This window comes from Saccopteryx leptura, chromosome X (assembly GCF_036850995.1).
Source record: "Saccopteryx leptura isolate mSacLep1 chromosome X, mSacLep1_pri_phased_curated, whole genome shotgun sequence".
NCBI lineage: Eukaryota > Metazoa > Chordata > Mammalia > Chiroptera > Emballonuridae > Saccopteryx > Saccopteryx leptura.
Genome location: NC_089516.1, coordinates 42,797,394 through 42,812,663, shown reverse-complemented (window position 1 = coordinate 42,812,663; position 15,270 = coordinate 42,797,394). Strand labels below are relative to the sequence as shown.

The following is a 15,270-nucleotide window of genomic DNA, read 5'->3' as shown; positions in this document are numbered from 1 at the left end:
GTATTCAAATTAGTATTCAAATACCAATCCCAGGTAAGATTTTTTTAAAGGATTTAGGGGCAATCATTTAAGATACTTTTAGAAAAATTACTGTGATATAGAATAATTCTTCCTGTATCTGTGGAGCTCCCAGTTGATTTTCAACACTCATTGTAGATGCTCCTTCTTCTATGAAGTTTTATGTGACTCTCCTTGCCAAAATTTGTAGGTCTTCCTTCTCTGTGCCTTCCAGTGTCCCGTGCACACTTCCATAATAGCACTTCCTACTCCTTTTGTAATTCTCTGAGTGTATGTCTGTCTTCCCCACTAGACTACAGACTCCTGAAGGGTGGAAGCCTTAGTCATTTTTACATTCCCAGCTTCCTATACAAGGCTAGGTAATAATAATTCTAGCCAGCATTATTTGAACACTTATTATGTGGTAGACTATGTTCTATGTGCTTTGGACTTATTAATTTATTTAATCCTATAATGTAATTACTGTAATGATCCCCATTTGGCAGATTGGGAATCTGACATACCAATAGATTAAAAGACCAGTTCAAGGCCATGCTATTAATTAAACTAGAAGTTGAACCCACACACTTTGCCTCCAGAACCTTTGCTCTTAAGTACTCTGCTATATGGTTTCTGCCACATAATAGGCATCCTTAAATTTGAACGAGAAAATGAATGCATGGAATGATAGCTGATAGAGTGAGAGAGGAGGAACAGCCTTAACTTCCTGTTGGCTGCTGAGTTGGGACCTCAAGTTTGTTCTGAGATTTTTCTGGCCGTTGGCTCTTTACCTGAGAGTGAGTAAATTACGAAGTCAGTCCTGTTCCTTGGATTCTTTTGGTGGTAAATTTCAGCTTACCAAATATCAATGGCCAGGCTAATATCCAACTCGTATATATGGATATAGCCATACCACTAGTTTTTGACTGCAACGAACTCTCCTATAATAATTTGTAAGTGTCTGTGACACATGAGTCTTTGAAATGTTTGGCTATCTTCCCTTTCTATGCCATGGATAGGAATTTTGGATTTGGGATAGTAGACACAGAGGAAGGGTCTGCTTCATCTCATGAAAGTCACTGTTTATGTTGCCTTTTCCAGGCTCCTACCTTGGAGTATTACAGTGGCTACAAGACCTCTGATCTTCATCCTTTAGTCAAGAAGCTGAACATACTGCTGACTTTGCGTTCTTGTGATGATAAGCTCAAGGCTGTGCGTTCCAAGTATTCTCACCTGTAAGTACCAAGCCCTGCTGAGGTTGGGTCTGTGCTCAGTCATGGAGAGGTCAAGACTAGTTTTATCTTAAGGGAAAAGAAAGATTCAGGTATTTTTTACCTTACATTCTGCTCCAGGGTTAAAACCATGAAGCCTGCCTGCTTGCTTTGGCCTGTTTTACACTGAGCAAACCCTCTTCCTTTTGCAGGCTCTTCTCTGAAGTCTCCAAAATACCCCCGTTGGACCTGTTAAAACTAGAGGATATTTTCAACTCCTGCTAATTCTGAAAATGAGGTCCTGGAACTCTGGCAGCAGCTACCAGTCTAGCATATGTGACTAGGCTGTATTTATTCTGTCCTTGAATTTGTCTTTTGATTACTTTTCTTCATTTTTACCTTTTGTCTTTTCACAAATTGATAATGTTATAAATGTTTAAGATTTTTATGAAAGAGAAGAAATTATTGTACTATTTATTCAGAAATATAATAAAATTAATATTTGTTGTTAAAATGGCTCACTTCCCTTCTTATTGCTCAGGAGCACCATGAATAGCCCAAGGATGTTTTTTTCCTGCCTAGTAAAGTCTGTGCCTCATGGCTTATCCAATTTCCTTCTCTGTTTGGAGGCTTTCATTTCAGGGGAAGAGGAATTGAGTTGATTTATGTGTGAATTGATGGATGAGTCTGTAAAAAGAAGATCTTTGGAGGTGGGGTGGGGTTTGGTGGTGGTGCCCAGGCAATTTGACAGACAGGCTTCAGTGTTAGTTCAGGACCAATACCCTTTGGTTCCTATTTCAGGTTGCTTTCTTTCTTTCCTTCTTCCTAGATGATGAAAAGGTAGAGATTGGGATTTTCAGCCAAAGATAGCCCTAGTTTAATAATTAGGCAGCTTTCTAGTTTAAATGTGAAAAAAAAAAATAGCTTAGGGTGGCATGCTGAAATCTCTTTTGGCTTTTATCTTCAGTTAAGAGGAGAAATTTCCACTTGTGAATTCAATGAGATGTTCTATGAATACAAGCATTAACCACTTGTCCAATCTTTCATTCATAAAGCCTAAAAGAGGTTCTCTATCTATCTAGTCTTTGTGGTGATGTGTATTGGTACAGCTATCTCAGTTTTTCACAGAGAAGTTGAATATCCTCTGTGCCAGTTGAGGAAGAAACACTGCTTTAATCTTGCCTCTAGGACCTCTGGAACCTCCCCATAATATAGTCACTGAAACAAGTAATATCTATCACAGCAAGAGACCTCTAGGGTTTTATTCTAATACTGTGGCTGGCAACTGTTCTGAGAGATCTGTGACCATTTGTATCCCATTGTCAAATATTTTGAATCTACCTAGGGATGGATATTTGGTGGAGGGGACAGTCAATGGAGAAGTTATGGGGAAAATACCTCTCCAATATGAACAGACTCATCATGCTAGTCTGTTCGTATCACCTTTTCTGATGGATTGGAGATAAGGAGAGTATGAAATACCCTTAGATGTCTTAGTGCCTTCCCTTTTCTCCCTTTTTGTCAGTTTTCTATTCTCCCTCCCAACTTGCTTGGCCTTGGTGATGAGATATCATTAGGTTCCCTCCTGCCTCATTCCACTGCTTTGGTAAGAGAGGTCCTAGCTGCCTCATAGTGATTCAACTGGCACAGTCAATTTTATATAAACATGCTAAAAGCATTGGGCTGGAATCCATCATGCAAACTCCAGCCCACTAAAAAGAAGTGAGGCTTACTTTTTAATTCTGGAGCTTTGTCAGGGGAAACAACTAACTGGTTCAATGTGACCATAAATAATTTTTGTTGTTGTTGTATACCTCAAGTTTATTTTATACTCATCACTACTTCAAAATTAAGAGAGCTGTTAGACATGTATCTTGTTATTTAGTGCTCTATTAAAGAACCACATCTATTTCTTCAAGAATTTGTTTTTATGTTTTGATGACTCTAGTCCAACATAACTGGGTTTTTTTTTTGTAATCTTATATATTTTAATAGCTTTACTGAGATATAATTGATCTATTTCACTCAATATGAATCTGCTGCTCACCTTGTTGGGGAGAAATAAAATTTGAGTATCCAGTAGTGGCTGAGGGATTAGGCTCTGTAGTAGAGGTTACAGTCCCCATACTGAGCTCCTGACCAAGAGACCCCTGAAGTAGGGGGTCCCACTAGCATTGTATTCCTAACTTCAGTGGCCCTAAACCCACAAAGTGAGCAAACTGTAGAGAGGTTGGTTGGCTGAGGCCAGTGTGATCTCACACTATAGTCCTTCTACAGAAAACTCTCTGGGAGGACCAGGCAGCTACAAGAGGAGGAGGAGAAGCTAAAAAGTGGAAACAAATCTTATGGAGCTTGGGGCTTTTACAAAGTTGCTGTCATCTCTAAGCAAGAGGAAGCTGATCCTCATACAAAGGTTGGCTTCTCCCATACTACCCAGGCACAGAAAATGCAGACACAAACAGCAAAAAGAGCAGTAGCTGCAGACAGGTAGCCCACAGCAGGTTACAAACAACAGCTGGTGCCATCCCAGGAAGATCTAGTAGTGGGTGGCAGACAGCACCAACTGTAGATTCAGCTACCTGCACAAGCAGCATGCTCAAAGGAGTCTAGCAGGCACCATACACTGTGGAGAATAAATACACCCAACAGGAAAGACATTGCACAGTGTGTAATACACATGATTAAGGTTGGCCCTTAGAGCTAGCCAGCCTGAAAGAGTAACCATACCCACAAAAGGACCAACTGCATTCAATACTAACATATAAAAGAAGGGAAACTAGTGCCCTCAAGAGTATTCCTAGAACAAGGAAAACAGGTGGCCTGAGGATCAGTACCATCGAGCCCATCGTTCTCATAAAGACACCAAAAAAATTTCAAAGTCAGTGTTACCTAATACACAGACAAACTGGGCAGACAGAAACATGACTCAAATAAATCAACAAAAGAAATCCCCAGAAAAAGAACTCAATGAAATGGAAATAACCAAACTACCAGATGCAGAGTTTAAAATAATGATTTTTAGAATGCTCAAGGATCTTAGAGCAACAATGGATGAACATAATGAGCATCTAAATAAAGAGATAGGAAGCATCAAAAAGGACATTGAAATCATTAAAAAGAACCAGTCAAAAATGATAAATACAATATCAGAAATGAAGACAGCACTAGAAGGAATAAACAGCAGGTTTGATGAAGCAGAAGACTAAATTGTGATTTAGAGGACAAGATAAAAGAACAGAAGCAGAGCAACAAAAAGAAAATAGTCTCAAAAAGACTGAAAAAATTCTAAGAGACACCTGTGACAACATGAAGAGAAACAACATCTGCATCATAGGGTTTCCTGAAGGAGAAGAGAACAAACAAGGGATAAAGAACCTGATTAAAGAAATCATAGCTGAAATTTTCCCTAAATTAATGAAGGAAAAAGTCACACAAGTTCAACAAGGGCAGAGAGTCCCATTAAAGAGGAACCCAAGGAGCCCTACACCAAGACACATCATAATTAAAATGCCAAAGTTAAGAGACAAAGAAAGAATATTAAAAGCTGCAAGAAAAAAGCAGTTAATTACCTACAGAGAAGCCCCCATAAGGATGGCATCTGACATCTCAACACAAACACTTGAGGACAGAAGGGATTGGCAAGAAATATGCAAAGTGGTGTAAAACAAGAACCTACAACCAAGACTTCATTATTCAGAAAAGCTATTGTTTAAAATTGAAAGAGAAATAAGAAGCTTTTAAAAAATAAAAACCTGAAGAATTCGGTATGACTAAACCAGTATTGCAAGAAATGTTAAGGGGACTGCTGTAAAAAGAGCAAAGGAAAAAAGAAATTGAGAAAAAGTATTGTAGAGTTAAAAAATAAAATGGCAATTAATAAGTACATGTCAATAATAACCTTAAATGTAAATGGATTAAATGTTCCAATCAAAACACAGGGTAGCTGCATGGATAAGAAAATAGGACCAGTACATATGCTATCTACAAAAGACCCACCTCAGAACAAAAGATACACGTAGACTGAAAAATGAAGGGATGGACAAAATTATTTCATGCAAATGGAAATTTTAAAAAAAGCTGGGGTAGTAATACTTATATCTGAAAAAATAGACTTTAAAACAAAGGCTATAGTAAGGGATAAAGAAGGTCTCTACATAATCATAAAGGGAGCAATGCAACAGGAAGATATAACCATTGTAAATATTTATGTGCCTAATATAGGAGCATCTAAAAACATAAAGTAGATTTTGATGGACGGAAGGGTGAGATCAACAGCAATACTGTAATAGTAGGGGATTTTAATACCCCACTAATATCAATGGATATATCCTCCAGACAGAAAATTAACAAAAAAAGCCTAACGAGGCAGTGGCCCAGTGTATACAGCATTGGACTGGGACATGGAGGACCCAGTTTTGAGACTCCAAGGTCACCAGCTTGAGCATGGGCTCATCTGGTTTGGGCATAGCTCACCAGCTTGAGCCCAAGGTCACTGGCTAGAGAGCAAGGGGTCACTCATTCTGTTGTAGCCCCCTGGTCAAGGCACATATGAGAATGCAATCAATGAACAACTATGGTGCTGCAATGAAGAATTGATGCTACTCATCTCTCTCCCTTCCTATCTGTCCCTCTCTCTGACTCTCTCTGTCTCTGTCACAAAAAAATAAAAATAAATTTAAAAAATTAAAAAAAATGAAAATTAACAAAAAAATATAGTGGCCTTAAATGACACACTAAATCAACTGGATTTAATTGATATCTTCAGAACCTTTCAACACAAAGCAGCAGAATATACATTGTTTTCAAGTGCCCATGTGTTACATTCTCTAGGATAGATCACATGTTAGGACATGAAACAAGTCTCTACATTTAAGAAGATTGAAATCATATTAAGCATTTTCCCTGATAACAATGGCATGAAACTAGAAATCAACTACAATAGAAAGACTGAAAAACATTCAAACATGTTGAGGCTAAATAGTATGTTATTAAATAACGAATGGGTTAACAACGAGATCAAAGAAGAAATAAAAAACTTCTTTGAAACAAATGAACATATAAAAACTCAAAATTTATGGAACACAGCAAAAGCAGTCCTGAGAGGGAAGTTCAAAATATTATAGGCATACCTTAAGAAGCAAGAAAAAGCTTAAATATGCAACTTAACCCTGCATCTAAAATAACTAGAAAAAAACAACAAATAAAGCCCAGAGAAAGTAGAAGGAAGGAAATAATAAAGACAAGAGCAGAAATAAATGGCATAGATGCTAAAAAAGAATACAAAAGAGCAATGAAATCAAGACCTTGTTTTTTAAAAAGGTAAACATGATTGATGAACCTTTAGCCAGACTCATCAAGAAAAAGAGAGGTCTCAAATAAATTAGAAATTAAAAAGTAGAAATAATAAGTGACACCACAGAAATACAAAGTACTGTAAGAAAATACTATGAATATCTATATGCCAAAAAACTGGACTATCTAGGCGAAATGGGTAAATTCCTAGAAATATACAATCTTACAAGACTCAATCTAAAAGAATCAGAAAACCTAAACAGACCAATTACAACAAATGAAATGGAAACAGTTATCAAAAAACCCAGCAAACGAAAGACCTGGACTGGATGGCTTCACAGATGAATTCTACCAAATATTCAAAGAAGAACTAATACCTATCCTTCTCAAGCTATTTTGGAAAATTCAAGAGGAGGAAAGACTTTTAAACTGCTTTTATGTGGCAAGCATTATCCTCATTCCAAAACCAGGCAAACACACTACAAAGAAAGAAAAGTATATGCCAATATCCCTGATGAAGATAGATGCTAAAATTCTCAACAAAATATTAGCAAACCAGATCCAGAAATACACTAAAAAGTCATACATCATGATCAATTAGGATTTATTCCAGGGAGGCAAGGCTAGTACAATACTTGCAAATCAATCAATGTGATTCATCACATAAACAAAAGGAAGGATAAAACTCACATGATTATATCAATAGATGCAGAAAAAAGCATTTGATAAAATCCAGCACTCATTTATGATAAAAACTCTCAGCAAAGTGGAAATACAGGGAACATACCTCAACATAATAAAGGCCATTTATGACAGATCATAGCCAACATCATACTCAACAATAAAAAATTAAAAGCAATCTCCTTAGGATCAGAAACAAGCAGGGGTGCTCCCTTCTACCACTCTTCTCCAACATAGTTCTGGAAGTTTCAGCCACAGCAATCAGACAATAAGAAGAAATAAAAGGCATCCAAATTGAAAAAGAAGAAGTAAAACTATCATTATTTGCTGATGACATAGTACTGTACATAGAACACCCTAAAGTCTCAGTCAAAAAATTACTAGACCTGAGTAATGAATTTGGCAAGGTGGCAGGATATAAAATTAATATTCCAAAAAGAGTGGCATTTTTATATACCAACAATAAACTGTCTGAAAGAGAAATTAAGGAAACAATCCCCTTCACTATTGGAACAACAACAACAACAACAAAAGTACCTGGGAGTAAATTTAACAAAGAAGGTAAAAGACTTGTACTTGGAAAATTATAATATATTGACAAAAGAAATCAAGGAAGATATAAATAAGTGGAAGTATATACCATGTTCATGGCTAGGAAGAATAAACATCATTAAAATGTCTATATTGGCCCTGGCCGGTTGGCTCAGTGGTAGAGCATCGGTCTGGCGTGCAGGAGTCCTGGGTTCAATTCCCGGCCAGGGCACACAGGAGAAGTGCCCATCTGCTTCTCCACCCCTCCCCCTCTCCTTCCTCTCTGTCTCTCTCTTCCCCTCCCGCAGCCAAGGCTCCACTGGAGCAGTTTGCCCAGGCGCTGAGGATGGCTCTGTGGCCTCTGCCTCAGGCGCTAGAATGGCTCTGATTGCGGCAGACCAATGCCCCAGATGGGCAGAGCATCACCCCCTGGTGGGCATGCCGGGTACATCCCGGTTGGGCGCATGTGGGAGTCTGTCTGACTGCTTCCCCATTTCCAGCTTCGGAAAAATACAAAAAAAAATGTCTATATTACCCAAAGCAATTTATAGATTCAATGCAATTCCTATTCAAATACCAATAGAATACTTCAAAGATATAGAACAAATATTCCAAAAATTTATATGGAACCAAAAAAAACCCAAACATGAATCACCTCAGCAATCTTGAAAATAAAGACTAGGCCTGACCTGTGGTGGCGCAGTGAATAAAGCGTCGACCTGGAATGCTGAGGTCGCTGGTTCAAAACCTCGGGCTTGCCTGGTCAAGGCACATATGGGTGTTGATGTTTCTTGCTCCTCCCCCTGTTTTTTCTCTCTTTCCTCTCTCTCTCTCTCTCTCTCTCTCTCTCTATCTCATAAAAATGAATAAATTAAAAAATATTTTTAAAAATGAAGAATTAAGTGGGAGGGATCACACTTTCTGATATCAAGTTATACTACAAGGCCAATGTAATCAAAACAGCTTGGTACTAGCATAAGAACAGGTATACAGACCAATGGAATAAAACAGAGAACCCGAAAATAAACCCACACCTTTATGGTCACTTGATATTTAACAAAGTTGGTAAGAGTATACAGTGGATTAAAGACAGTATCTTTAATAAATTGTGTGGAAAATTGGCCAGGTACATGAAAAAAAATGAAACTAGACTACCAACCTACACCATTCACAAAAATAAACTAAAAATGGATAAAAGACTTAAATGTAAGTGGTGAAACCATAAACATCTTGGAAGAATACATAGGCAGTAAACTCCAATATCTCTCATAGCAATATTTTTGCCGATTTATCTCCATTGTCAAGTGAAATAAAAGACAAAATAAACAAATGAGACTATATGAAATATCTTTTTTTGTGGCAGAGACAGAGTCAGAGAGAGGGACAGATAGGGACAGACAGACAGGAAGGGAGAGAGATGAGAAACATCAATTCTTTGTTGCGGTTCCTTAGTTGTTCATTGATTGATTTCTCATATGTGCCTTGACCGGGGGTCTTGTGCAGACCGAGTGACCCCTTGCTTGAGCCAGCAACCTTGGGCTCAAGCAGGTGAGCCTTGCTCAAACCAGATGAACCTGCGCTCAAGCTGGCGACCTCAGGGTCTCAAACCTGGGTCCTCTGCATCCCAGTCCAGTGCTCTATCCACTGCGCCACCGCCTGGTCAGGCCAAATAAAAATATTTTGCACAGCAAAATCCACCATTAAAAAATAAAAATAAAACCTACACAATGGGAGAACATATTCACCAATACGTCTGATAAGGCATTAATAACTGAAATTTATAAAGACCTTCTAAAACTCAACACCAGGAAATTAAACAATACAATTAAAAAATGGGCAAAAGAACTGAATAGACACTTCTCCAATGAGGACATTCAGATGGCCAATAGACATATGAAAAATATTCAACATCACTAATCATCAGGGAAATGCAAATTAAAACTACAATGAGATATCACCTTACACCCTTCAGAATGGCGCTCATCAACAAATCAACACGCAATAAGTGCTGGCGAGGATGTGGAGTAAAGGGAACCCTTCTGCACTGCTGTGGGAATGCAGACTTGTGTAGCCACTGTGGAAAACAGTATGGTGTTTCCTCAAAAAATTGAAAATAGAATTGTCTTTTGACACAGCTATCCTACTTTTAGAAATATATCCTAAGAATAACAAATCACTGATTTAAGGAAAGATATGCATTTTCATGTTTAGTGCAGCATTGTTTACAATAACCAAGATCTGTGAAACACCCCAAGTGTTGGTCAGTGGAAAAATGGATTAAAAAGCAGTGGTACATATACAGAATGGAATAGTACGTGACCATGACAAAGAAGGAAATGTTACCTTTTGCGATGGCATGGATGGACCTGGCGATTATTATGCTAAATGAAATAAACCAGGCAGAGAAAGACAAATATCATATGATCTCACTTATATGTGGAATCCAATGAACAATGTGAACTGAGGAATGGAATAGAGGCATATGTGGGATCACAGGGACCAGAGGGACAGCTGTCAGAAGGAAGGGGAAAAACTACATGATAATTTCAATAGATGCAGAAAAAGCATTTGATAAAATCCAGCACCCATTCATGATCAAAACTTTCAGCAAGGTGGGAATACAGGGAACATACCTCAACATGATAAAGGCTATCTATGACAAACCCACAGCCAACATCATACTCAGTGGCAAAAATTTAAAGCAATCCCCTTATGATCAGGAACAAGGCAGGGGTGCCCCCTTTCACCACTTTGATCCAACATAGTTCTGAAAGTCCTAGCCTCAGTAATCAGTCAATAAAGAGAAATGAAAGGCATCCAAATTGGAAAAGAAGAAGTAAAACTATTATTATATGCAGATGATATGATATTGTATATAGAAAATCCTAAAGTCTCAGTCAAAAAACTACTGGACCTGAAAAATAAATTCAGCAAGGTGGCACGATATAAAATTAATACTCAGAAATCAGAGGCATTTTTATACGCCAACAATGAACTGTCAGAAGGAGAAATTAAGGAAGCCATGCCCTTCACCATTGCAACCAAAAAAAATAAAGTACCTGGGAATAAATTTAACCAGGGAGATTAAAGACTTGTACTTGGTAAATTATAAAACATTGATAAAAGAAATCAGGGAAGATTCAAAGAAGTGGAAACATATACCGTGCTCATGGTTAGGAAGAATAAACATCATTAAAATGTCTATATTACCCAAAGCAATTTATACATTCAATGCAATGTTTTCAGTTCCTCTTTGGAAGATGAGGAGAATCGGGCTGGAGTTGCAATCTGCAGTCTCCATAAGATGAGAGCCCAGCTAGAAAGAGCACCTACTACGGCCCTGGTAGGTCTGCAATTTTGGGACATAGGGTCGGACACCATCATGCTCACCAGAGCAGAGATGGAAATGCTGACTGCCATTGCCACGTGCTCCTCTTTGGGACAGTGTAAGATCTGCCAGAATGGCAGGGATGAGGGCAATGGCTGAGGTCTCCTGGGCATGGACTGATTTCTTGGACTACGACCGGAGTGGGCATTGGCTCCTTTGCTGCATGGACTTATGGATTTTGGACAATGTGAAATACCCTGATGGGGGTGGGGGGCGCCTTTGCTGGAAGCACTTCCCTGCCCCGGGAAGCTTTTCCCATGGCTAGAAAGAAGGCCGAGGACATTTTGCGCTTTTGGCAAAGTGCTCAGAGACTGGTGAAATGTATCTTTGTAATTGTTGAAATTGTATGATTTGTCATGTTGTAATTTGTGTAATGTGCCTAATTTCCTTGCACAGGGATGCCGGTGGTGTAGATTGTGGGTAGTAAAGTGAGAATAGGGGTGGATTGTTGGGCAGATAAAATATATGATGCTCACTTTGTTAAAATGGCGCTGCCCACATGGAAGCTTGTCGCCCAGGTGATATTAATGTGTGTTGGGGGCGGGCTGTGGGCAGGCAGGATCCTTGTAGCTTGGGGCTTGGTTTTAGGACTAAGCCTTTCCCACCCTTTTTGATGTGGGATGGTGCAATCCCGTCATGCCCCAGATAAGTGACTTTGTATTAGAGACTTCTCTATTTTGTATATTGGATTAAAGGTTTTGGTTTCTGCACTATAAAAGTGGAGCAGACCAGGACCTTGCTCTCTCTTGGTTCCTGAGATTAGTATTAGAGAGCAGAGAGCAGAGAAAGGCCACGTGGAGGAGGCCAGGAGAAGCAGCCAAGATGGCGGAGTGTTGAGTGAGAAGCCAGTTTGGGCAGGGAGGAGATGGGGAACTGAGGAGATAAGGCTGGTGAGCTAGAAACCTTTGATTCTAGGAAACTCGGATAAGTCAGTAGCCTTGTGAGCACTGAATGTGAGTGGTTTTTGGAGCCCAGTGTGTGTTTTTACTTGCCCGCTGGGTGCATGCTAGGATTGAAGATGATGGCCCATCAGTTTTTGACTCTGTTGTTTCTTTACCGACTGTCTGAATCCAATGCGAACCTGCATGGGGCAGGCAGCTGTGATGGTGGCCGTGGGTACTGGCTTTACACTAATTCATTTCATTGAAATGTGGGTCCTACAGAGAACTGGTTTCTTGAACAATTACAGTGACAGATATTTCTCCACAGGATTGTCCTGAGTTGCAGGTATATTTTAGAACTTTTTGTGGCAGCTCTTTTTTTTTTTTTTTTTTTTTTTTTTTTGCATTTTTCTGAAGCTGGAAACAGGGAGAGATAGTCAGACAGACTCCTGCATGCGCCCGACCGGGATCTACCCGGCACGCCCACCATGGGGCGGACGCTCTGCCCACCAGGGGGCGATGCTCTGCCCATCCTGGGCATTGCCATGTTGCGACCAGAGCCACTCTAGCGCCTGGGGCAGAGGCCACAGAGCCATCCCCAGCGCCTGGGCCATCTTTGCTCCAATGGAGCCTTGGCTGCGGGAGGGGAAGAGAGAGACAGAGAGGAAGGCGCGGCGGAGGGGTGGAGAAGCAAATGGGCGCTTCTCCTGTGTGCCCTGGCCGGGAATCGAACCCGGGTCCTCCGCACGCTAGGCCGACGCTCTACTGCTGAGCCAACTGGCCAGGGTGTGGCAGCTCTTTTAGTGTTATGGTCACCCTGATGAGATCCTTGGCTTGTGCTTCTGCTGTCCTCCCTCTCCTGCCATCCCTACATGCATATAGCTTGTTTGCAGCTTGAATACCACCCAAACTCATCTGCCATTTCCACCACCACTCATTTCCCCCCTCCCCCGTACTCAGGTAAATGATGAGACACTGATGTTGATTATGTTTATCCATTTATTAAAGTATTTTAAGAAACAAAACCATTAACTTTTATTTACTTTGAGAACTGGTGTTCTATTTTGGGTTGGAGAAGGAATGGGCACACTTTGTGGATCTTTTCCTTCTGCTTTTTCTTGTTAGCTCATAACTAACCCATCTTCCTCCCCCAACCAGCCCCTGGCCCTGCTGCTTATTTGCAGGGGCCTCTGAAGAAAGAAATAAAACATAGAACAGAAAACAACATGGATTAGAGATTAGCAGACAAACACACAAATGCCGTTCCACAAACCATATTGCCAATCAAGGTCTTTTACAGGATGGAATGGTGCTAATGGGTTTGTTTGCTTTGGTATTAGTTTCTACCTTTTATGAAACTAATATTATTCTACTTGTATCCTGAGGGAAGGTTATGTTGATTCTAACTTTTTCTTCTGATCAAGCATTAACCTAATTTATTAAGTTGAAAGTCTCTTCCTTATTTTTCCCCTACCCTTTTGGACACAGTGCAGGCCCTTTTTGGAGAGAGGGCTGATAGTTGCTGATCTGTAGTATTGATACCTAGAGCAATTAGTGGCAGTCCAAGTCTCTTGATGTTCTCCTTACCCACTGTTTTGGCCAGGTATAGCCCATTTAATCAATACCTCAGAAAGTGCTACCAAAGATGCAACCAAATCCAAGAATTCTGGCTTTTAATGGCATCTGTGAACATAACTTAGATGGGTATTTGGTGTCTGGTCCCACCACCCGAGCAATTGTATTACTAAAAGTAGTTAATAATTAAGACCTAACAGGAGCTTATGCATCCAGAGGCTAAGCCAACTCCCTTAAGAAAGAGATCACTATTCCTTGCTTTGTTTGCAAACTACTACATGCAAGAACAGGTGCTCAGCAAGCTGCCTTCCTGTAGGGGAAGCAACTGGTAACTAAGCAATTTAGGAGGCAACAGGCAATTTAGCAAGTCACACCTGCTCCTGGGCCTAATCACCTATCAATTCTGCTTCATGAGTTGATTCCAGCCTCAAATCCATGGTTTCATTCAATATCATTTTGGCTCAGAGTGAGTGAAAGGGAATCCAGATTGCACAACAGAGCAACAGTAGCATTACAGTGTACAAAGGCATATGGAAAGTTTGCAAAGTAAGCACAAAAGTTGGAGTCCTATTATAGTTTACTATAATCAGTGACAAAAAGAAGCTAGAACCCTGTTTAGGTACTGTCAAGATAAGGCTACCTTCTCCCAAAACTTCCTTCTGTTTCCTTACATTTGCTCATTTGGAAAATTTCCATTTTGGGAAAGGTTCTTCTGAGAAAAATGCAACTTGGTTCCTAATTTTGTGAGTGTGTGTACAAGCATTAATGTGTGCTGCCACAGAGGAGCTGTCAGGCTGCAGGGGTGACCTTGCTGATTTGATATAATACCTCCTCTTGGGAAGAAAGAATGATGCAGAGAAAGTCAAAGACACAGCAATAGCACACCACCTTCATTCAAATATGTACACTAAGTTAACATATGCTTATACTTAAACAAGTTTTCAATGTTTTATCTTTTTCCATTAATGTTCTTCTGAAGTTGTAGAGCTAGAACTTCTTAATTTGTTTGACACAACAATCAGAAATTTGGGGACTATCCCTTTGTTAGTATTTTTTTTCCCTCATCCCTGCAGAGGTGAAAAACAGGTAGCTAGCTGGTTTAAGTGGGATAGGCTGGCGGAATTTCAGGATTGAGAACCAGTGCTTGGAGTCTGGATTGTGCACCTCAATGAACCAGCCTGGATGGAGTCAGGTAATTGAGCACGCTAAGTTTGTCTGAGAAGTAGAGAGAGGCCAGTTCTCTGATTTCTTTTGATAAGGGGGAAGGACAGCTTGCCTAAAGGTGTGAGTTGAGGATGGGGTAGGAATACAAGGCAAACCAGAGAGAAGCTCTCTGGACACTGGAGTTTGATTAGGTTTGCCTGACTGAGAATGGGCATTGAAAGAATGCTATTTGAGGTTGGGAGAAATTTTGGCAGTATGTTTTCATGAGAAATTTGGAAGAACCATGGGAGAAACAGAGGCTCTTTGCCTCCATTTTACCAGGCCCATGTTTTTTTCTGGTCACTCTGAATGTTGCTCTGTACTCACAGGAAAGAATAAAATGAGAAATTCAAAGGTGATTTGGGAATTAACCCAACAGCCTGTCCAGAAGATGCAGGCCAGGATGAAACTTGTGGGGAAAGGCACAGGCTCTTACTTGATTGTCAGGCACTCCCTACCTCAGGAGTGCTCAAAGTCTGGTTGTTCAATATGGTCATTTATTGGAGAAGGG

At 40.0% G+C, this 15,270-nt stretch overlaps 1 protein-coding gene across 2 annotated transcripts in view; it reads left to right on the top strand.

Moving 5' to 3' along the window:
- CCNB3 (cyclin B3) overlaps positions 1–1,612 on the top strand; it is an 82,607-nt gene extending 80,995 nt beyond the window's left edge. For both annotated transcript variants that reach the window (XM_066356414.1, XM_066356413.1), the window contains 2 exons: positions 1,099–1,232; positions 1,421–1,612. In XM_066356414.1, the coding sequence (XP_066212511.1) occupies positions 1,099–1,232; positions 1,421–1,493 (207 nt within the window). In that variant the 3' untranslated portion in view covers positions 1,494–1,612. The remainder of the gene's footprint in view (positions 1–1,098; positions 1,233–1,420) is intronic.
- The last annotated feature ends 13,658 nt before the right edge of the window (positions 1,613–15,270 follow it).